We start from the raw sequence: 25,431 nt of genomic DNA, 5'->3' as shown, positions 1-25,431 counted from the left end.
AAATGGTAAATTGGCATAAGTCAGGCATGGAAGATCAGACGGCAACAAATACCTTCACTTGGACTAAGAAGCTAGGAACCTGTTTTCTGGGGCATCATTCTAAAGGGGACAGTGCCTTAAAAACCCTAGGGCAATTAGCTATAGGCTGGGCACAGACTGGCCCTTTAAGAGCCAAAGAGAGAATGCATGCCCTGTGGGCAGAAAGGACTGCAAGCAGGAATAGAGAGGCTGCATCCCCAGCATGGAGTGGACAGGCTGAACACTACTCCAGCAGAGCAGAGTGATACCACCAGGAACAGAATGTCGGAGAATCAGACCAGGGGGATGGGTAAGCATTCATCTGGCTCTGCCTGCAGGGAGCACAGAAATGCCAGCAGACACAGACCGCTGTCTGAGAAACTTCTATATTATCTAGTTTAGTACATGTACCTCAACAAGTCCATACTACACTCTGCAGAATCTCAACATGATTGTATAATGTTGTATAGAACCTCTGTAAGTCCAAAAATACTGTAAGGACCCTTAATGTGTTTGTATCATGTTGTGTATAACCTCAGTAAGCTCAAAAACCACTCTGTATCATGTAGTGTAGAACCTCAGTAAGTCAACACCGCCCTCAGAGGAACCTCTACATGTTGTGAAATACCTCAACAATTACATACCACATGCTGAGAAACATTAAAGTCATATAAGACACTCTGAGGAACCTGTACATGATTGTATCATGTTGTGTAGAACCTCAGTAAGTCCATACCGCACTCTCAGGAACGTCTACATGTGTAGAACCTCTTACCTACCTTCATTTATCGTATGGAACCTTAGTGTGAGTTTACAATCGTTCTGCAATTGACTTGCATCTGAGCATGAAATCGGAATTGTGCTCTTCACCATCATCCTATGTCCCCTACCATCTTCTGATATGCTAAAAGTTTCTGGATGCAGCTGTGAGAAGAAAACAAATGCGGGAGGTTTACTAATCCTGTCTAAAATGAGAATGCAGACTTGCAAAAGTAAGAGGGGAGTAACACAAACAGCATAATCAGACTACTTTGGTTTTGTTTGTAGACATATAGGTCTGCTTAGGAGGTGCATAAATAAAACTATGAGGAGATTTTTACTCAAGGCTCCATAAAATGCTTGCAAAAGTATTCATACCCCTTAAAATGAAGAATTAAACTGAAAAAATCTTTTTTATCCCTTGCTGTGACTTGATCAGGAGAATTCACCAACATGTCCAGAAGAAGGAACGTTATGTTTTGCATGTATTCTACTCAAGGGCAAAGGTTATCTGACAGTATATTTACCATAATAACAGGTCATAAAAATTTATTATACAATTTACCTTAATGCCAACAAAAAATTCTTTGCTTTCTTGAGGGAGACTATGAACATCTGGTTGTTCTAGGTTAAAGCTGGAAACACTGCAATATATCTGTGAGAAAACAGAATGAGGTGGATGATAATCAGTGGTCAGAAACAACAACATCAAAGCACATGAGAATCAAGGGGACATGTAGGAGGTAATTTAGTTTAAAAAAAGATCTTGAGATGTAATGAGGTGTCCTTTAATGGACCGGGTGCAATAAACAATGCATAAGAGGACCTTGAAAAGTCTTGCAACTTTGGGACTTTGATGTAGCTAATGGCTTTAAGAAAACTCTGGCGAACAGAAAAATAGAGATCCTTCACCAACCAAGCTATTCTTCTAGGAGGACTCTAAATGATCATTTAGGTGGCCATACATAATGTCTCAAATTACATCCAAAACCAACAATTTCACCATGACCAGCCATCAATCTAAGGTTTCTGGTGGTGTTCCAACTCTACTAATGGCAGAAGGGTTGGGTATGTTAAATGTAAACATATCAATCCTTTGGTTCTCAGGGGAGACAAGCTGCCATCAGAGGTGTCTGGCATCAGTTTATTCACCTCATCCCATTGAGAACACATACATGCTTAGATTGGGGGTTGGGAACAATAGCTGTTCACCAAACAAGCATTCAACTGACAGCAAACTAAAGTGTATGACCTGCTTTAGGCCGGTTTGGTATGGCTGCTGGAAGTCAAGTTTTTTAGGGTACTAGGTTTTTTTCACCCGGGTCCGAAGGTTTTGTTGTTTGTTTTCCCTCTACTGTCACGGTTTCTCCCATGACAGGGGTCAAAAGATCTAAGAGACTGGCTGCACGTGATGGGATCTGACAGCATCTTTGGTTTCTGTGTTGTTGCTGGTTATGACCACACCTCTTGTCTCAGGTTTAGCTTAAGTGGTCATTCGTACTCCTCTATTTAGTCTGGTCTCACCCATCATGCTATGCAGTTGATAGCTTATTCTGGTTGTGGAAGTGTTGGTGTTTGGTTCTCCAGTTCCCTATTTCTAGTTTGTAGTATTTCCCTATCTTTTGGTATTAGGCCTGAGGGAGTCTATTGGTCCTTCAGCTGGGAAGGAACAGGTCGTCTTTTGTCCTGACACTATTTCCAGGATCCTTTAGGGTCAGATTGGGCTCTAGGTTCCTGCGTATGAACATTCCTACCATCGAGGTCTGTTCATACTGATAGTAGTCAGGGCTCAGTTTAGGGATTCACTAGGTGGTGACCTTTCCCTAGTTTCCAGGCCTAGTACCTCTTCTCTTCCCTCCTGTGTTTGGTGTGGAGTTTACCACCCACACCACGCCGTGACATCTAACATGTAATATGACTCTAAGGAAATTTCCCCATACCCTTTTTTGATAATGCAGCAACCTCCTGCATTGGTTTTTGCTACCAAATAGCAAAGAGAATAGTACCAACCATGGCAACGACATGTAATTAAAAGGACCACATAGCAGTCACACAGTCTGCCTCTACGATTTGCATTCTCCTTGCACAAGGCCATGATACTGGCTTTGTTTTACAGCTTTAAGACCCAGGCCCTTGAGGGTTCTGTAGGACTGAACTTGCATCACCATAGGTTCAGCAGACCCACGGAATGTCTTCTAGAATCAGCCTTCTTATAAGAAGATCCAATTTTTTGAAAAAATGTCTAGAAGAATTGGAGTGGTGGTGGTGGGACAATAGAAGAAGCTAAAAGAAGCATCATTTAAAAGTCTTAAGATCCATAAAAAAGACAGGACATTCTAGATAACAACCCTTATTCATGTGGTCATCAAGAGATGTAATATTTACCCTCATTTTGAATAGCTAGAATTATGGTATGTATTTTATCAGAATGAATAATTATTTGTAGGCGTGACAATATGTAGCATCTTAGGGCAAAATTTGAGAAGTAGCCATGACCTAAAATGATATTGACACAGACGTTCCCGTGGCAGGTACCAGGAGATCAGAGAGACTGGCCACATGTGGGTTAAATTGATAAGTTCCTTGTGGATCTTTTTGTGTCTGTGTTTTGGTGAATGCCACACCCCTTGCTTCAGGTGTTGCTTGTTGGCAATTTACCTTCCCCATAAGTAGCCGCTTCTCACTCTTGGAGGTGCGGTTTATAGATTTTCTTTCTGCCTTATTACTAGCTGGTTGGTTGTACTCTGTGGTGCTTCTGGAGTTGACAGTTTTCTACTTTCTGCTAAGTCTAAGTTATATTCCCTGTTGTTTGAATCTGGGCCTGAGACAGAGACTTCCATTCGTCCACCTGGGGAGGAATGGGTTGTTTCTGGTACTAACCTTATTCCAGGGCCTTATAATGAAAATAAGGGCCTAGGCTTACTGCATATGAATATTCCTACCTTCAAGGTCTATTCATATTGATAGGTAGTTAGGGCCCTGATTAGGGTTGTTTAGGAGGTGACCTGTTCTTTCCCTAGTTTCCAGGCCCAGTTACTGGTCCCCTTCTCTCCTGTGTTCAGTGTGGAGTTTTCCCCCCAAACTGATCGTGACAGATATAGAAGAAAAAATATTCTTACTCGGTCTCCAAGTCTGACATTTATGCCGTCCAATTCTATGATAGAAAATGACAGCACTACAGCTTCTTGTCTAACTTCTTCCTTCTGTCCACCACTCGATAGTCTAGACCATTTTACGATGAATCCCAGGGAGCTGTTCATAGTGGGAACCTCAAAAGAACACTTCAGATGGACACTGCTGCCAACCACATCTGGTACAATTTCCGGGCTAGATGGAGATTCAGGTAATAGGCTTTGTGAGTTTGATTCACCTAAAAATGAAGGATGTAATAAAAAAATATTATTCCAAAGATAAAAAAAATACCGTTGAGATGGCTCAATATGACACTTACTTGTGCAAACACCATTGACTTCTATCTCTCCCTTGTCACACTGGGATACAGATTCAGGGACAACTGGAAAAAAAGAAAGACAAAATCTGCAGAGACAAGACATGGCTAAAATAAGTCATCATGGCGGTCTGGTCCGAATGGATAAAATGAGGAAATAATGTGTATAATGAGATATAATGTAGTGTATGGTTCATGGCACTGTATGTGATGTCCATTCAATTGTTTCTATAGCAGTAGGTCTGAGAGGAAGGCTTAGATTGAAATTTTGGCATACAGGGTGGGGGCACCATTTAAGTTTTCGCAGCAGAGAAGCTAGAGTTGGATCTGGCAACTAATTCTACACAACTTTTTATAAACTATGTAGAATCATGACTAGTGAACCACTAATGTTATGGCTGATAAAGGAGACTTAGTCCTCCAACACCATAGTAGCAAATACTCAACACCTGTCTAACTCTAAACCAAATGTGTCTTGCAAGCCAATCATACAGCTACTATGAGAATCTTACTTTTCATTACCCTCACTAGCAGGACTTACCTTCTGCACAGTAGCCCATACACCCTTGAGTAGGCTGCAACAAATACACAAAAAAGTCTCCACAATTTCTGACAGTCACTGGGATGCGGAAAAGACAACAATCCTTGGTGCTGCTGAAGAAGAACTGCCATGTGGCACAAGCTGTGAGCTGCCTCACCTCCCCAGGAGCCGGGAGCGACTCTGATTCCCTTAGAGACAACCAAACAGGAGCTTGTGTGCCACAGTGATTCATCTGCCAGAGGAAAACGAGAGATGGAGTGAGGACTGGGAAGATCTTTAATTTACAGCATACATGATATGCCATGATACATGCCCAAGCATTTTCATGGACATATAGTTTTAATGGACATATCTGGATATTTCACATTTGACACTGCTGCCTAAGATTATACAAGTTTGTATTCTTCCTGAAGGTTATCCACTCTACATCTATACGGTATTCTATCAGTGTCCAATTATCAAAAATACTTGAAAATCCAGACTAGTGTCTTTCAGGGTAAATTAGATGACAGACTAAAGGAAGTGTCTGCCATAACGCCTAATGATCCGGAGAATAAAGGAATTCCCACAAAATAGTTATATTCTTCTGCTTAGTAGCAGTATTATAGTAGTTGTATTCGTGTACATAGAAGCAGCATTATAGTAATTATATACTTGTACATAGGAGGCAGTATTATAGTAGCTATATTCTTGTACTTAGGAGCAGTATTATAGTAGTTATATTCTTGTACATAGGAGCAGTATTATAGTATTATATTCTTGTACATGGAGGCAGTATTAATAGTAGTTATATTCCTGTACATAGGAGCAGTATTATAGTGAGCTATATTCTTGTACATAGGAGCAGTATTATAGTAGTTATATTCTTGTACACAGGAGCAGTATTATAGTAGTTATATTCTTGCACATAGGAGCAGTATTATAGTAGTTATATTCTGTACATAGGAGCAGCATTATAGTAGTTATATTCTTGTACATAGGAGCAGTATTATAGTAGTTATATTCTTGTACATTGGAGGCAGTATTATAGTATTTATATTCTTGTACATAGGAGCAGTATTATAGTAACTATATTCTTGTACATAGGAGCAGTATTATAGTAGTTATATTCCTGTACATAGGAGCAGTATTATAGTATGTATATTCTTGTACATAAGAGGCAGTATTATAGTAGTATATTCTTGTACATAGGAGCAGAATTATAGTAGTTATATTCTTGTACATAGGAGCAGTATTATAGTAGCTTATATTCTTGTACATAGAGGCAGTATTAGTAGTTATATTCTTGTACATAGGAGCAGTATTATAGTAGTTATATTCTTGTACATAGGAGCAGTATTATAGTAGTTATATTCTTGTACATAGGAGGCAGTATTATAGTAGTTATATTCTTGTACATAGGAGCAGTATTATAGTAGTTATATTCTTGTACATAGGAGCAGTATTATAGTAGTTATATTCTTGTACATAGGAGCAGTATTATAGTAGTTATATTCTTGTACATAGGAGCAGTATTATAGTAGTTATATTCTTGTACATAGGAGCAGTATTATAGTAGTTATATTCTTGTACATAGGAGGCAGTATTATAGTAGTTATATTCTTGTACATAGGAGCAGTATTATAGTAGCTATATTCTTGTACATAGGAGCAGTATTATAGTAGTTATATTCTTGTACATAGGAGCAGTATTATAGTAGTTATATTCTTGTACATAGGAGGCAGTATTATAGTAGTTATATTCTTGTACATAGGAGCAGTATTATAGTAGTTATATTCTTGTACATAGGAGCAGTAGTATAGTAGTTATATTCTTGTACATAGGAGGCAGTATTATAGTAGTTATATTCTTGTACATAGGAGCAGTATTATAGTAGTTAGATCTTGTACATAGAGCAGTAGTATAGTAGTTATATTCTTGTACATAGGAGCAGTATTATAGTAAGTTATATTCTTGTACATAGGAGCAGTATTATAGTAGTTATATTCTTGTACATAGGAGGCAGTATTATAGTAGTTATATTCTTGTACATAGGAGCAGTATTATAGTAAGTTATATCTTGTACATAGGAGCAGTATTATAGTAGTATATTCTTGTACATAGGAGCAGTATTATAGTAGTTATATTCTTGTACATAGGAGCAGTATTATAGTAGTTATATTCTTGTGACATAGGAGCAGTATTCTGTAGTTATATTCTTGTACTAGGAGCCAGTATTATAAGTAGTTATATTCTTGTACATAGGAGCAGTAGTATAGTAGTTATATTCTTGTACATAGGAGCAGTATTATAGTAGTTATATTCTTGTACATAGGAGCAGTATTATAGTAGTTATATTCTTGTACATAGGAGGCAGTATAGTAGTTATATTCTTGTACATAGGAGCAGTATTATAGGTAGTTATATTCTTGTACGTAGGAGGCAGTATTATAGTAGGTTATATTCTTGTACATAGGAGCAGTATTATAGTAGTTATATTCTTGTACATAGGAGCAGGTATTATAGTAGTTATATTCTTGTACAAGGAGCAGTATTATAGTAGTTAGTATTCTTGTACATAGGAGGCAGTATTATAGTAGTATATCTTCTGTACATAGGAGCAGTATTATAGTAGTTATATTCTTGTACATAGGAAGCAGTATTATAGTAGTATAGTTCTTGTACATAGGAGCAGTATTATAGTAGTTATATTCTGTACATAGGAGCAGTATTATAGTAGTTATATTCTTGTACATAGGAGGCAGTATTATAGTAGTTATATATTTCTTGTACATAGGAGCGTATTATAGTAGTTATATTCTTGTACATAGGAGCAGTATTATAGTAGTTATATTCTTAGTACATAGGAGGCAGTATTATAGTAGTTATATTTCTTGTACATAGGAGCAGTATTATAGTAGTTATATTCTTGTACTAGAGGAGGCAGTATATAGTAGTTATATTCTTGTACATAGGAGCAGTATATAGTAGTTATATTCTTGTACCTAGGAGCAGTATTATAGTAGTTATATTCTTGTACATAGGGAGCAGTATTATAGTAACTATATCGCTGTACATAGGAGCAGTATTATAGTAGTTATATTCTGTACATAGGAGCAGTATTATAGTAGTTATATTCTTGTACATAGGAGGCAGTATTATAGTAGTTATATTCTTGTACATAGGAGCAGTATTATAGTAGTTATATTCTTGTACATAGGAGCAGTATTATAGTAGTTATATTCTTGTACATAGGAGCAGTATTATATTAGTTATATTCTTGTACATAGGAGGCAGTATTATAGTAGTTATATTTTGTACATAGGAGCAGTATTATAGTAGTTATATTCTTGTACATAGGAGCAGTATTATAGTAGTTATATTCTGTAATAGGGAGCAGTATTATAGTAGATATATTCTTGTACATAGGAGACAGTATTATAGTAGTTATATTCTTGTACATAGGAGCAGTATTATAGTAGTTATACTCTTGTACATAGGAGCAGTATTATAGTAATTATAAAGTAATACATATGGGGAGTGTTATATTAGTTAAATTGTGAATCTTTTTTTTTTTATCTTATAGACACTCTACCTATGTAATCAAGATTCCCATTACAAATACCTCCACACACTTGGTTGGCATCTCAGCAGGTTTATCAAAGATCATAAATCGGTACCATCCGGATGTGAGAGAGTGGTCACATATGAGGTCATGAATGGCAGATTGCTGGAGCCTCATGGAATCAAAGGCAATACTTCTATAGGGGTTCTGAAGGATCTTATGTCCAGTTGGTGAGCACTCTGGAGCTGCAAGGACATAATAATTTGTTATATGGTCTGGAATAGTTACGCAATAGCAAGAAACAACGCAATTTTTAGCACATACAGACACTGCCCATTGATTAGTGTTTGATTACTTTTTAAAAAACATCAAAGTCTTCAGCCAAAATATCTTCTGTACGTAAAGGGGTTGTCCGGGTTCAGATCTGAACCCAGACATATCCCTGTTTTCACCCAGGCATCCGCCTGATATGAGCATTGGAGCGTTTCATACTCCGATGCTCCCCCTTGCCCTGCGCTATATCGCACGGGGCAAGGGCTGTTTGTTTATATTTTTTACACTGCTGGCGGAGGCTTTCACCTAGCAGTGAACCCGGTGATGTCACCTACACTGATGGGCGGGCTTCAGCTCTGCTCAAGCTGTTTTACAAGCAGCGCTAAAGCCCGCCTATTAGTGCCGATGACATCACAAGGCTCACTGCTAGGCAGAACCCTCCACCTAGCAGTCGCTATGGAGAGCCCGATGCATCACTGGATCTCCCAAAAAAAGTATTTGCCCTGCACGATTCAGCGCAGGGAAAAGGAGAGCATGAAACTCTCCTATGCTCATGTCAGAGGGCTGCCTGGGTGAATACAGGGATATATCCGGGTTCAGCTCTGAACCTGGACAACCACTTTAAAGGGCATCTGTCAGCAGTTTTGTACATATGACACTGGCTGACCTGTTACATATGCACTTGGCAGCTGAAGGCATCTGTGTTGGTCCCATGGTCATATGTGCCCGCATTGCTGAGAAAAATGATGCTTTAATACATGCAAACGGGGGTGTTGTCATTACACCTAGAGGCCCTGCTCTTGATTTGTATGACCAGGCAGTGAAAGAGTCATCAAACCTGGTCCTGTCAATCAAAGTGCAGAGGGCGCAGCAGTTGCAGAGAAGGTGGAGCGTCTCGTTAATAACGCCTTCCTTGCTCCTAGATGTTCATTTGCACATAATAAAACATTCACCAAACAGATATATTTGCAATTTTATAGTCATTTGTAGATTTATTGCTGTTACCAGCTTTGAAAAAAAAACATATTCCTTACAATTATCCCGGGATATCTGGAGCGAAAATAAAAGGTAAGGAAGAATGCAATTGAGGATTATTTGACTGTGGATTGATGTACTATAGCCAGGTCTTTAACGATGCTTTTGTAGCCTCCGCCACTTGCTTGCATCAAGATATGTTTGACTTCAAACTAACCAATCTTTCTTGAAAAAAATAAATAAATAGATTTGTTAGTAACCAGGCTTTGTGTGCCTTTATATTACTTTTAAATTGCTTAACTGTAACACCTTTTACCAGTCGGCTGTTGGAGAAGTCAATAATGGTTCCTGCACACGATGCGGCCCAGTCCACAGTGACCACGTGAAGATTATCTTATTGCTGATCCAAACAGTATTTGGACTTCCTTATACAGAGGTTCAATTACTTTTTCTCTCTGCACTGTGGGTACTTACTCAATGTGCTTGATCAAAGATATGTAAACAGTAGGTCTGTTTGTGTGTTATTAGGTTTGTTACATTGTGCTTGCCTATAAGGCCTCATGCACACGAACGTATATTTTTTCTGTATCCGTTCAGTTTTTTTTGCGGACCGTATACGAAACCCTTTTATTTCAATTGGTCCGCAAAAAAAAATAGGAAGTTACTCTGTCTGCATTCCGTTTCCGTATGTCCGTATTTCCGTTCCGCCAAAAAATAGAACATGTCCTATTATTGTCCGCATTACGGACAAGGATAGTACTGTTCTATTAGGGGCCAGCTGTTCCATTACGCAAAATACGGAATGCACACGGACGTCATCCGTATTTTTTTGTGGACCACAAAATACATACGGTCGTGTGCAGGAGCCCTAACTGTTTGGCCTAGTTCACACTTCAGTTATTTGGTCAGTTTTTCCATCATACCTAATCTCTGGTTTTGACTCATAATAACTGATGGAAATAACTGACCAAATAACTGAAGCGTGAACTGGGCCTTATTTAGAAAATATCATCACAGAGGGCATAGGAATTAAAACGTGACTTTTAATAAATACAGTTAAATATGCTCAAAAAGTAGAGCACAACTTCATATATAGTGTGCACCAACAAACCAAAAATACCCCAAAAGAAAAATAAATCAAGAAGATGCTAGGACTCCTCCAAATGGAGCCGCGTTAATTCAATTATGAGGGATGCAGGGGCAAAAGGGTCTCGCATTGAGAATAACATCCCTGAGTTTACCTTCACTAATGCCTAAACCCAGAGGAGGACCCTGATGGTGGTTGCCCTCTGGTCCCGTGCCTAACCTGTCTATCCCTACAGTTACCCTATCGACTTTCTGACGCGTTTCCCCTCACTTAGGTTCATCAGGGGAATAGTAGTGGGTAATCATTAATCTACAGAGCAAAATTGGAGAAATAATAGATAATCAAGTGACCCATGCACATAATTAGGTATAGTAGGTAGTAATCCATCAAAACATGATTAGATTAATTACATCAATCTATAACCATGATCATATAAATAGATAAATAGTAATAAATAATACCAAATTCATGCGGCTCACAAAATAAAATGAGATTAATTGCCGCCTGATAAAGCACTAGACATCCGGGTGCCTTAGTGACTCATATAATCCTTATAGTTCATGAAGGCTCTTAGCATAAGAGGTCAATATATATATACAGTACAGACCAAAAGTTTGGGCACACCTTCTCATTCAAAGAGTTTTCAATATTTTCATGACTATGAAAATTGTAGATTCCCACTGAAGGCATCAAAACTATGGATTAACACATGTGGTATTATATACATAACAAAAAAGTGTGAAACAACTGAAAATATGTCATATTCTAAGTTCTTCAAAGTAGCCACCTTTTGCTTTGATTACTGCTTTGCACACTCTTGGCATTCTCTTGATGAGCTTCAAGAGGTAGTCACCTGAAATGGTCTTCCAACAGTCTTGAAGGAGTTCCCAGAGATGCTTAGCACTTGTTGGCCCTTTTGCCTTCACTCTGCGGTCCAGCTCACCCCAAACCATCTCGATTGGGTTCAGGTCCGGTGACTGTGGAGGCCAGGTCATCTGGCGCAGCACCCCATCACTCTCCTTCATGGTCAAATAGCCCTTACACAGCCTGGAGGTGTGTTTGGGGTCATTGTCCTGTTGGAAAATAAATGATGGTCCAACTAAACGGAAACCGGATGGAATAGCATGCCACTGCAAGATGCTGTGGTAGCCATGCTGGTTCAGTATGCCTTCAATTTTTAATAAATCCCCAACAGTGTCACCAGCAAATTACCCCCACACCATCACACCTCCTCCTCCATGCTTCACGGTGGGAACCAGGCATGTAGAGTCCATCCGTTCACCTTCTCTGCGTCGCACAAAGACACGGTGGTTGGAACCAAAGATCTCAAATTTGGACTCATCAGACCAAAGCACAGATTTTCACTGGTCTAATGTCCATTCCTTGTGTTCTTTAGCCCAAACAAGTCTCTTCTGCTTGTTGCCTGTCCATAGCAGTGGTTTCCTAGCAGATATTCTACCATGAAGGCCTGATTCACACAGTCTCCTCTTAACAGTTGTTCTAGAGATGTGTCTGCTGCTAGAACTCTGTGTGGCATTGACCTGGTCTCTAATCTGAGCTGCTGTTAACCTGTGATTTCTGAGGCTGGTGACTCGGATGAACTTATCCTCCGCAGCAGAGGTGACTCTTGGTCTTCCTTTCCTGGGGCGGGACCACATGTGAGCCAGTTTCTTTGTAGCGCTTGATGGTTTTTGTGACTGCACTTGGGGACACTTTCAAAGTTTTCCCAATTTTTCGGACTGACTGACCTTCATTTCTTAAAGTAATGATGGCCACTCGTTTTTCTTTACTTAGCTGCTTTTTTCTTGCCATAATACAAATTCTAACAGTCTATTCAGTAGGACTATCAGCTGTGTATCCACCTGACTTCTCCACAACGCAACTGATGGTCCCAACCCCATTTATAAGGCAAGAAATCCCACTTATTAAACCTGACAGGGCACACCTGTGAAGTGAAAACCATTTCAGGTGACTACCTCTTGAAGCTCATCAAGAGAATGCAAAGAGTGTTCAAAGCAGTAATCAAAGCAAAAGGTGGCTACTTTGAAGAACCTAGAATATGACATATTTTCAGTTGTTTCACACTTTTTTGTTATGTATATAATTCCACATGTGTTAATTCATAGTTTTGATGCCTTCAGTGTGAATCTACAATTTTCATAGTCATGAAAATAAAGAAAACTCTTTGAATGAGAAGGTGTGTCCAAACTTTTGGTCTGTACTGTATATATATAGATTTGGTCCAGGGGACTTCTTACTTATAACCTAAAATGTCAGCTGCGGCTTCCTGATGGTGTCCACATTGATGAGTGAGACTGGCGGCTATATACCCATCGCAGGGTAGCAAGATTGTGCCCTGTCGCATCGCCATTTTAGTTTGGAGCTGATTTAGCTAACTCGACAAGAGGAGGGGCGCTTCAGGTCCTTGGAATGCACCCCAAAGCGTGCACGCCCAAACTTCGGAAGTGTCTCCGGCAAGTGGAACGCACGTAAAGTAGATAGTGTTCGTTCCACAAGGAAAGAGGCCGACGCCTAAATGTATTCAGTTCTTACTAACGCAGTGATGCTGCTGCCGTTATATGCGTCCTAACTATGCGGTCCAGACGTCATTCTAGTATTGTAAGGGGGGAATATGGAATGGCCAAGATGAAGCCCTTTTAGATATTATCTATTCCTCCTCTCCTATAAACATAGTCCATTTGATATTAATCAGACATGACTATAGGTTGGACTGGACATGCATAATCCACATATTCAATGTATAGGTCTGAGGCGAAGGCCAATGGTAATTCTTATTAATTACCGCCATGTCTCATATAAAAAGAAAGTTTGGAGTATGATATTTATATGAGAACTGCTCATAGAAAAAGGAGTTAATAAATAAAATACGATGGATACACACAAAAGATGCTTCACGCATCAATATTACGGCTAGTTAGTTGTGACCTTGGAGCTAACTTCTAAATAGAAGAAAAATAGAAAAGAAAAGAAACCAGACCAGACACTGAGGTTTTTTATATAGAAAACATGAAAATGTGAATCTTTCATTGAGTCCAAAACGTTGGAATTATCTCTGGCAAGTGGAACACACGTAAAGTAGATAGCGTGCTTTCCATTCACATGAAAATGTGAGTCTTTCATGGAGTCCAAAAGGTGACTGGGATCTGAAACAATAAATCCATTTGGATTCTTTTTGGAGAATTTGTCGATCCTAGTCGCCTTTTCTTTGGGACTCCTGAATCTAGTGCAGAGAATCTTAGAGCCTCTGGTTTACCACCATGGCTTTCCACACATTCCACAGTGTGATTTGCCACTGGGGTGTTGTTCTTTTTAATCACGTCATGAGGCTCCAAGATTCTCCGCACTAGAGACGATTCAGGAGTCCCAAAGAAAAGGCGACTGGGATCCAAAAATTCTCCAAAAATAATCCGAATGGATTTATTGTTTCAGATCCCAGTCACCTTTTGGACTCCATGAAAGACTCACATTTTCATGTGAGTGGAACGCACGCTATCTACTTTACGTGTGTTCCACTTGCCAGAGATACTTCCGACGTTTGGGTGCATGCGCTTTGGCGTGCGTTCCAAGGACCGGAAGTGCCCGCTCCTCTTGTCGAGTTAGCTGAAATCAGCTCTGATATGTTAGGTTATACGTAAGAGGTCCCCTGGACCAAACCTATATATATATTGACCTCTTATGCTAAGAGCCTTCATGAACTATAAGGATTATATGAGTCACTAAGGCACCCGGATGTCTAGTGCTTTATCAGGCGGCAATTAATCTCATTTTATTTTGTGACCTGCATGAATTTGGTATTATTTATTACTTTTTATCTATTTATATGATCATGTTTATAGATTGATGTAATTAATCTAATCATGTTTTGATGGATTACTACCTACTATACCTAATTATGTGCATGGGTCACTTGATTATCTATTATTTCTCCAATTTTGCTCTGTAGATTAATGATTACCCACTACTATTCCCCTGATGAACCTAAGTGAGGGGAAACGCGTCAGTAAGTCTATAGGGTAACTGTAGGGATAGACAGGTTAGGCACGGGACCAGAGGGCAACCACCATCAGGGTCCTCCTCTGGGTTTAGGCATTAGTGAAGGTAAACTCAGGGATGTTATTCTCAATGCGAAACCCTTTTGCCCCTGCATCCCTCATAATTGAATTAACGCGGCTCCATTTGGAGGAGTCCTAGCATCTTGATTTTTTTTTGGGGGGGGGGGGGAATTTTGGGTTTGTTGGTACACACTATATATGAAGTTGTGCTCTACTTTTTGAGCATATTTATTAAAAGTTAAGTTTTAATTCCTATGCCCTCTGTGAGGATAATGTAATTAATTGCAGGAATTGATTTTGAAATCATATATTATATATATATATTTTTTTTTTAGATAATACTTTCTATTTTTATTTAACTGTATCTTATAATAACTTTTTTCCTCTTTTTTAGATTTCTTTTTTCAGTTTCTGTCAACTGTGATGTGTCGAAAATCTGATACTACCAATAAAAAGTAGGCACTATTGATGGATTTTATTATGATGTTAATGGATCTTATTATGACCTGTATGAATATACTCCATGCATGGGTTTAAAGGGCATCTGTCAGCAGGTTTGTACCTATGACACTGGCTGACCTGTTAAATGTGCACTTGTCACCTGAAGGCATCTGTGTTGGTCCCATATTTATATGTGCCCACATTGCTGAGAAAAACAAGGATTTTATATATGCAAATGAGCCTCTAAGAGCAACGGGGGCGTTGCCGTTACACCTAGAGGCTCAGCTATCTCTGCAACTGCTTTGCCCTCTGCTTTGATTGAGAGGGTCAGGCCAGTGGCGTACCTACCAGGGAAGCAGGGGAAGCAGCTGCTTCGGGGCCCGGGCTGACAATGGGCCCGGAGCAGTAGTAAACAGACTGGCCACACCCCCCTCTACACTCACTTCACTGCTGCTTGGAATATCCTCGGAGCAGAGCAGGGAGCTAAGCCCCGCCCATCAGCACAGACCATTAATAGAGGAGCCTGGCTGCTTAATAGTGCAGCCAGGGCTCAGGACAGTGTCCTACAGGGAGATCCTGTCTCCCCTCCCTCTCCTAACTATTAGTACAGCCCAGCTTCTGCTGCAGAGACTGCTCTGTAGTCGGCAGTAACAGGAGGGAGAGGGGAGACTGAATAGTGACACTGGAAGTGCTGCAGAATGAAGATGCTGTGTCACTATCAGGAGCCCATACATTCCAGGCTTATGCCTGCCAACCCTAGCTGTCCTGCATCTCATGTAGCCCAGCTGCATTCATCTGCTGTCAGAAGCCCCCCACCCCCCCCCCCAGTTCTGTCCTGTGGGCCCCCTACTTATCTGATGCCCTGCCCTCTAGGCCCCCTATTCATCTGATGCCACACTCCTCTGGGCGCCCATGTGCAGCTTGGGGACACCAGTATGAGGCCAGAATGGGGACTGGAAGATCACGGAGCGGCGGGGAGCAGGCGAGTATGGTTTTTTTCCACAACTGTACAATGCACCACTAGTTCACATCACATTTTTGTCCAACATTTAAAGGGGTTGTCCGGGTTCAGAGCTTTTCACCCAGAGCTTTTCACCCAGAGCTTTCACCCAGAGCTTTTCACCCATCCTTTTCACCCAGACAGCCCCCCTGAGGTTAGCATCGGAGCATCTTATGCTCCGATGCACTCCTTTGCTCTGTGCTAAATCGCGCAGGGCACGGGCTCTTTTGTTTCCGCCCGGCAGTGTGTTCGGTGTCACCGGCTCTGAGGGGAGGGCTTTCGCTCTGCCCTAGCCGTTTTACTGGCTAGGGCAGAGCTAAGTCCAGCCCATCAGTGCCAGTGACGTCACCGGGGTTCCTGGCAGCCCCATGGAGAGCCCCGATACGTCACCAGATCTCCAAAAAATGCCTTTGCCCTTCACAATTTAGCGCAGGGCAAAGGAGAGCATCAGAGCATGAACTGCTGCGATGCTCATGTCAGGGGGGCTGCCGGGGTGAAAATTGAGGGATGTCCGGGTTCAGCTCTGAACCCAGACAACCCCTTTAAGGCTGGGTTCACATCACGTTTTTCCCATCCGTTTAACGTATACAAAAAAACATATTCGGATGCCTCATACTGATGCCATGACAGTGACATCCGTTCACCATAGAGTTTCATTGTAAAAAAAAAATATATAAAAAAAAAATATATATATATAATTATTTTTTTTTACCGGATTGTGCAGAATACAAGAACGTGGAGTACTGCATTTTTGTATTGTGTACGTCATAGTCCAGTAAAAACACATGTATGTTAAAGAATCAAATGCCACTGTATGACGCCTGCCTGCCCGTTTAAAAATTTGCTGTGGGGCCCAGTCATTTCTAGCTACTCGACTGGTTACCAGGGGCTCAGACCATGGGGACAGACTACAGTCGGTGTCAGCCCTGCAGCAATACATAGAATGGGCGCCTATGCTACAGCAGGGGTCATACTGTGCTGTACATACAGTGTAGTGTGATGTCATGTTCATCTCTCCGGGTATATTACCCAGGAAAGCACAATTCTGCAAAAAGGACATGTTCTATCTTTTGGTGGAACGGAAGTGCGGAATGGAACCCCACGGAAGCCCTGCGTAGTGCTTACGTAGTGTTCCGTTCCGTGATTCCGTTTCGCACCCTTCTGCATCTCTGGATTTGCGGACCCATTAAAGTGAATAGGTCCGCATCCGTGATGCGGAATGCACACGGAAGGGTGCCCATTTATTGCTGATCCGCATATGCGGTCCGCAATACGGGAATGGCTTTCCCCTTTCACACAAACGATACGGGTTGGCTCCAGATGCGTTCAGGGTGCATTCAGTGAAACTCGCACCATTTTTCAAGAAAGTTCAGTCAGTTTTGTCTAAGATTGCGTTCAGTTTTTTCTGCGCGGGTGCAATGCGTTTTGATGCGTTTTTCATGCACATGATAAAAAACTCAAAGTTTACAAACAATATCTCCTTGCAACCTGGTGGTGAGCGCGGTGACGTCACTAAAGGTACTTTTCCTGCCAGGTCCTGAAAGAAGACGAGCCGGGCTGCGCGATCAAGTGAATGAGGTGAATAATTAATTATTTTATTATTTTTTAACCCCTCAAGCCACATGTTACTATGCATTCTGTATTAAGAATGCTCTTATTTTCCCTTATAACCATGTTATAAGGGAAAATAATAAAGTTCGGGTCCCTATCATCTCCTAGCAACCATCCGTGAAAATCGCATTGCATCCGCAATGCTTGCGAATGCAATGCAATTTTCAAGCAGCCCCATTCACTTCTGTGGTGCCTGCGCTACGTGAAAAACGCAGAATATAGAACATGCTGCGATTTTTATGCAACGCACAAGTCATGCGTGGAAATCACTGATCATGTACACAGCCCCATTGAAGTGAATGGGTCCGGATTCAGTTCGGATGCAATGTGTTCACATCATGCATTGCACCCGCGCGGAAAACTCGCCCGTGTGAAAGGGGCCTAAGACTTTGACACGGCCCCCACAACAGTATGATAGAATGACACTACATGACAGATAGGGTGTGTGTGTATGTATATAATATATATAATAGGAAAAGGATGGCATGGCAGCCTAGTCTGGTCTAGATCGTGACTAGCCAAAGGAGCGGGGTTTACACGGGGGGGGGGGGCCTCTACACTGTGATTGACAGGGCGAGGTATGAACATGTTTTCACTGCTTGGTCCTGTCAATCAAAGTGGACAGCTGTGCTTGTAAAGCTTTGTTATGATCATATATATGAAGGGATCCCCTGATCTTCACCCTTAACCCTCACAAGGAGGTGTGCATTTGAAGTCAATGTTGTCACCAGGAGAACAGACAGGACATGACAAGCCAAGAGCATACTTGCCAACTGTGTTAAGTGTGGCATGAAAAGCATGTGGCCAAAATTTTCTTTGGGCATGGACATGCCCTTTTTAAAGTCCACAACACGTTTTTGTGATGATTCATGCCTCATGGTGGAAATTATGGAAAAGGAATGAGAAAGGAATAAAGTCTGGAGCAAGTCAGAACTCAGGACCAGAAATACAGTAAAATAACCAGGAATCAGGACCAGGAGAAGAATAAGTACCAGGCCTAGTTTGCAATGGTTGCAGCAGGAATGTAGTCGAGAACCAGGAGCAATGGACAAAATAGAAATCAAGTCAAAAAGGAAGACTGAAGAACCTTAATCAACAGGCAACATGTGATAGGGTGGTTCCCCTTTAAATAGGCCACTGGGCCAGTACAAGAGGTCAAAGCAAGATGAAAAGATTTGTCCAGAAGACAGGGAAGATATGTTCCTGCCCCTTCTGTTATTGGTCACCATAATAAGTCTTTGCTATGGCAACCCTCTGATCTATGAATATCACTGCCTAAATGTAAGGCAAACACCTCGTGGCTAATATAGGGGTCAGAAATGGGTTGAGGGGGGCACCAACTCTGTTACTGTAATATTATGAAAAGAGCTGGGGACGATCCCTTTAATAATCTGTATAGCATTATGTGTACATTGTGAATTGCTTGTAGCTTACATTTTCCTTTCCTTTCCTAAGACAAACTATTTTCAAAGCAGGCCAATTAACCTATCAGTATGTTTGTGGAGAGTAGGAGCAAACCGGAGAGCCTGGAGCAATCCCACACAAACACGGGAAGAACATGCTAAACACATGCAGATGGTGCACTGTAAGACAGCCAAATACTGTACCTCAGCTGTACAGATCACTATCCAGGGTCAACTGTAAGCATTTTACATTTTAAAACTCTGAAGAATACATAAATGGAAAGATGTGCAGTAGACATCTGGACGGGGGTTTCCATCCAATGTATGATGCTCTTTACACGGATTGCACAGTCACCTTGCAGAATTACTATGGCCGAAATGACATCTGGTATCAATAATCCATCTGCAGACTGAAACAGTTCCTGCGATGTCTGTGTAGAAGCAGGCACAAGGTAATTGATGCAAAATATTGATGCACAATATGCAAAAACACCATCTCCGTTTCATAGCCATTCTTCACCAGGAAATATTTTTAAGAAAAATCTGATTAATAATGCATTTCCTATAAGTGGCCAAATGGTACCATCTTGGAATCTGGTCAAAGCTCTTATGTCTTAAAAGTCACATCGATCAGTCATAAATGATGTGAGTCCCAACCAAATAACTGGCAGCTAGGCCGATACCAGTCTAAGAACCATATTACTGGCGATCGACACCAAACTAAGAACTGTATTACTGGTGGCTGACACCAGACTAAGAACCATATTACTGGGAGCTGGGCTGATACCAGTCTAAGAACCATACTAATGGTGATAGACACCAGACTAAGAACCGTATTACTGGCGACTGACACCAGACTAAGAACATTATTAATGGTGGCTGACACCAGACTAAGAACCATATTACTGGCAGATGACACCCGGTTAAGAATCACATTACTGGCAGCTGACATCAGACTAAGAACTGTATTACTGATAGCTGACACCAGGCTAAGAACCACCTTACCGGCAGCTGACACTAGGCTAAGAACCATATTACTGTCAGCTGACACTAGGCTAAGAACCATATTACCGGCTACTGACTCCAGACTAAAAACCATACAACTGGCAGCTGACACCAAGCTAAGAACTATATTACTAGCAGCTGACACCAGAGTAAGAACTGTATTACTGACATCTGACAGTAGACTAAGAACCATATCACTGACAGCTGAAACCATGCAAAGAACCATTATTAGCAGCGAACACCAGGCTAATTGCCATATTACTGGCAGCTGACACCAAGCAAAGAACCTGTGAGGGATACCACCCCTAGTGCCCACTTGACGTCAACTACGTGAAGCTCACGAGATGCGGTATGGTCACTGGTTACCAATACGTGACGTTACGTCCTCCCGGAGGAGCATGTAAGGTCCACTTGGTACAGTTTACATAGACACATCCTGTCCACGTGGGCACAGAGAGGCAACAAGCTAAGAGAGCCTTTTCACTGCCCGGGTATACTGCCACCAGCTTTTCATTTGATATAAGCCCGGTCCGCTAACCATATTATATAGGGTGAGAAACCAACCGCGGTAGCTTATAACTAGGCCAAAACACGTACGTAAGAATTTGTGATCGAGATACAAGACAGCACAAGATTAAATTATATATTTAATCGCATTAAGGGCACACTAGATAACACAATATACACAAGGAATATATACAGTGGTCTGAGGTTATAAATACGGGTAATATGGTACAAACAGGATTACACAGAGTACAAGTCAGTTACCGGGTAGATGAATGTTCCTTTAGGTTATGATAAGTCCTTTGCTGTAGTCACATGGAGGGCAGTGATGTCAGCTGGTTGCAGGTCCCTCTAAACACATGGCACAATGTGACCCTTCTTCAGAAAAAGATGCCGCCCACTGGCTTGCAGGAGCTTTTGACCAGTAGCCGGTCCCTCCCGTCCCCGCCTCTGGGAAGGGTCCCCTCCTCTTCTTCTGGGCTGGAAGCCAAGGACCCACAAAACCTATTAGGGCCCATAGCTCCAGACCAGAAGGTCACAGGGAGATGGTTCTGAGACAAACAGAACCTCCTGGGTTCCGGCTACAATTAAATTCAAAGCATGGAACCGTTTTGGGGTTTCTGTGGGGAAATATGTATATCTCCCTTCCCTGGCCTCCCACCACCACACTAAGACCACGGGCCTGTTTATCGTGGCCACAGCGACACAAATAAGTATCCGATTTGTGCCTGTGATGGCTGTGCGATTCATAATTCCATATAAATCGCCGGTTCCATGCTGTCTGCTAGATTTGATTGAACTGGGGAATAGCTTAGACCTCATGCTAAGAGATTCTGCCGGTCACATCATCCTGGTTCCTGGCTGACTGGATGAGTTGTGAATTGGTACGCCTGTGGCCTCCTTGAAGCCAGAACCCCTGTGGAGTTCACTACCTCCGCTATGTGACAAGCAGAGGGTTGAAGTGAGAACTTATTTTGCATGTACACAGACAAAGGTGAATCAGATGAAAATTATGTCTGCCAGTAAATAATGATCCATATTCCTCACAGAACTGAATTAGAGGCAGCTAACACAAGACTAAGAACCATATTACTGGAAGCTAACACCAGGCTAAGAACCATATCACTGGCAGCTGACACCATGCAAAGAACCATATTACTGACAGCTGACACAGGGCTAATAACCATATTACTGGCAGCTGACACCAGGCAAAGAAACATATTACGGGCAGCTAACACCAGGCTAAGAACCATATTACAGGCAGATGACAACAAACTAAAAACCATATTACTGTCAGCTGACACTAGACTAGAAAACCTATTACTGGTAGCTGACATCAGGCTAAGAACCAAATTACTGGCAGCTGACACCAGGTTAAGAACCAAAAAACTGGTAGCTAACGCCAGAATAACAACCATATTACAGGTAGCTTACACCAGGCTAAGAATCGCATTACTGGCAGCTTATACTAGGCTAAGAATCACATAACTGGAAGCTAACACCAGACTAGGAATCACATTACTGGAAGCTGACACCAGACTAAGAACCATATTACTGGTAGCTGACACCAGACTAAGAACCATATTACTGGTAGCTGACACCAGACTAAGAACCAAATTACTGGTAGCTGACACCACACTAAGAACCATACTACTGGCAGATGACACCAGACTAAAAACCATATTGCTGGCAGCTGACACCAGGCTAAGAACCATATTACTGGCGGCTGAAACCATGCAAAGAACCATATACTGGCAGCTGACACCAGGCTAAGAACCATATTACTGGCAGCTGACAACAAACTAAAAACCATATTACTGGCAGCTGACAACAGACTAAGAAACATATTACTGGCAGCTGCTACCAGACTAAAAAACAATTTACTGGCAGCTGACACAAAAAAATTTGGTAGCCAACACCAGACTAAGAACCATATTACAGGTAGCTCACACTAGGCTAAGAATCACATTACTGTCAGCTTACACTAGGCTAAGAATCACATTACTGAAAGCTGACATCAGGCTAAGAACCAAATTACTGCCAGCTGACACCGGGCAAAGAACAATATTACTGGCAGCTGACACCAGGTTAAGAACCAAAATACTGGTAGCTAACACCAGACTAATAACCATATTACAGGTAGCTTACACCAGGCTAAGAATCACATTACTGGCAGCTTATACCAGACTAATAACCATATTACTAGCAGCTGACACCAGACTAAGAACCGAATTACTGGTAGATGACACCAGGCTGAGAACCATATTACCGGCAGCTCACACCAGAATAAGAACCATATTACTGACAGCTGACAACAGGCTAAGAACCATATTACAGGCAGCTGACACCAGACTAGAAAACCTATTACTGGTAGCTGACATCAGGCTAAGAACCAAATTACTGGCAGCTGACACCAGGTTAAGAACCAAAAAACTGGTAGCTAACGCCAGAATAAGAACCATATTACAGGTAGCTTACACCAGGCTAAGAATCGCATTACTGGCAGCTTACACCAGGCTAAGAATCACATAACTGGAAGCTAACACCAGACTAGGAATCACATTACTGGAAGCTGACACCAGACTAAGAACCATATTACTGGTAGCTGACACCAGACTAAGAACCAAATTACTGGTAGCTGACACCACACTAAGAACCATACTACTGGCAGATGACACCAGACTAAAAACCATATTGCTGGCAGCTGACACCAGGCTAAGAACCATATTACTGGCGGCTGACACCATGCAAAGAACCATATTACTGGCAGCTGACACCAGACAAAGAACCATATTACAGGCAGCTAACACCAGGCTAAGAACCACATTACTGGCGGCTGAAACCATGCAAAGAACTATATACTGGCAGCTGACACCAGGCTAAGAACCATATTACTGGCAGCTGGCAACAAACTAAAAACCATATTACTGGCAGCTGACAACAGACTAAGAAACATATTACTGGCAGCTGCTACCAGACTAAAAAACAATTTACTGGCAGCTGACACAATGCAAAAAAAAATTTGGGTAGCCAACACCAGACTAAGAACCATATTACAGATAGCTCACACTAGGCTAAGAATCACATTACTGTCAGCTTACACTAGGCTAAGAACCACATTACTGGAAGCTGACATCAGGCTAAGAACCAAATTACTGGCAGCTGACACCGGGCAAAGAACAATATTACTGGCAGCTGACACTAGGTTAAGAACCAAAATACTAGTAGCTAACACCAGACTAATAACCATATAACAGGTAGCTTACACCAGGCTAAGAATCACATTACTGGCAGCTTATACCAGACTAATAACCATATTACTAGCAGCTGACACCAGACTAAGAACCGAATTACTGGTAGATGACACCAGGCTGAGAACCATATTAACGGCAGCTCACACCAGAATAAGAACCATATTACTGGCAGCTGACACCAGACTAAGAACCATATTACTGACAGCTGACAACAGGCTAGGAACCATATTACTGGCGGCTGACACTATGCTAGTAATCACATTATTGTCAGTTTACACCAGGCTAAGAATCACATTACTGGCAGCTGACACCAGACTAAGAACCATATTACAGGCAGCTGACACCAAGCTACGAACCATATTACAGGCAGCTGACACCAGGCTACAAAACAAATTACTGGCAGCTGACACCAAACTAAGAACCTTATTACTGGCAGCTGACACCAAACTAAGAACCATATTACTGGCAGCTGACACCAGGCTAAGAACCATATTACCGGCAGCTGACACCAGACTAAAAACTATATTACTGGCAGCTGACCAGCTTAAGAACCAAAATACTGGTAGCTAACACCAAAATAAGAACCATATTACAGGTAGCTTACACCAGGCTAAGAATCACATTACTGGCAGCTGACACCAGACTAAAAACCATATTACTAGCAGCTGACGCCAGACTAAGAACCATATTACTGGTAGATGACACCAGGCTGAGAACCATATTTCAGGCAGCTGACACCAGAATAAGAACCATATTACTGGCAGCTGACACCAGACTAAAAACCATATTACTGGCAGCTGATACCAGACTAAGAACCATTTTACTGGTAGCTGACAGTAGGCTAAGAACCAAATTCCTGGCAGCTGACCCCAGGTTAAGAATTTAAAAAAACTAGTAGCTAACGCCAGACTAAGAACCATATTACAGGTAGCTTACACCAGGCTAAGAATCACTTTACTGGCAGCTTGCACTAGGCTAAAAATCACATTACTGGAAGCTGACACCAGACTAAGAACCATATTACTGGCAGCTGACACCAGACTAAAAACCATATTACTGGCTGCTTACACCAGACTAAGAATCACATTACTGGCAGTTTACATGAGGCTAAGAATCACATTACTGGTAGCTGACACCAGACTAAGAACCATATTACTGGCATCTGACACCAGACTAAGAAACATATTACTGGCAGCTGACAACAGACTAACAACCATATTACTGGCATCTGACACCAGACTAAGAACCATATTACTGGCGGCTGACATTAGGCCAAGAACCAAATTACTGGCAGCTGACACCAGACTAAGAACCATACTACTGACAGCTGACACCAGGCTACGAACCATATTACTGGCAGCAGAAACCAAGCGTAAGAACCTTATTACTGGTAGCTGACACCAGGCTAATGACCATATTACTGGTAGCTGACACCAGACTAAGAACCATACTAGTTGCAGCTGAAACCAGGCTAAGAACCATATATTACTGGTAG

The 25,431-nt window shown here is 41.6% G+C and overlaps 1 protein-coding gene across 1 annotated transcript in view; it reads right to left on the bottom strand.

The window, feature by feature from the left end:
- Positions 1-25,431, bottom strand: part of VWDE (von Willebrand factor D and EGF domains) — a 104,128-nt gene that overhangs the window by 64,313 nt on the left and 14,384 nt on the right. Inside the window, exons 2-7 of the mRNA XM_044294065.1 lie at positions 8,371-8,555; positions 4,767-4,998; positions 4,229-4,291; positions 3,897-4,147; positions 1,343-1,432; positions 798-942 (exon numbers count right to left, since the gene is read on the bottom strand). Coding sequence (XP_044150000.1) covers positions 798-942; positions 1,343-1,432; positions 3,897-4,147; positions 4,229-4,291; positions 4,767-4,998; positions 8,371-8,555 — 966 coding nt within the window. The remainder of the gene's footprint in view (positions 1-797; positions 943-1,342; positions 1,433-3,896; positions 4,148-4,228; positions 4,292-4,766; positions 4,999-8,370; positions 8,556-25,431) is intronic.

The sequence above is a fragment of the Bufo gargarizans genome, chromosome 5 (genome assembly GCF_014858855.1).
Source record: "Bufo gargarizans isolate SCDJY-AF-19 chromosome 5, ASM1485885v1, whole genome shotgun sequence".
In the NCBI taxonomy this organism is placed as follows: Eukaryota; Metazoa; Chordata; class Amphibia; order Anura; family Bufonidae; genus Bufo; species Bufo gargarizans.
Note: the sequence above shows the minus strand (reverse complement) of the source record. Positions and strands in the feature narration are given on the sequence as shown.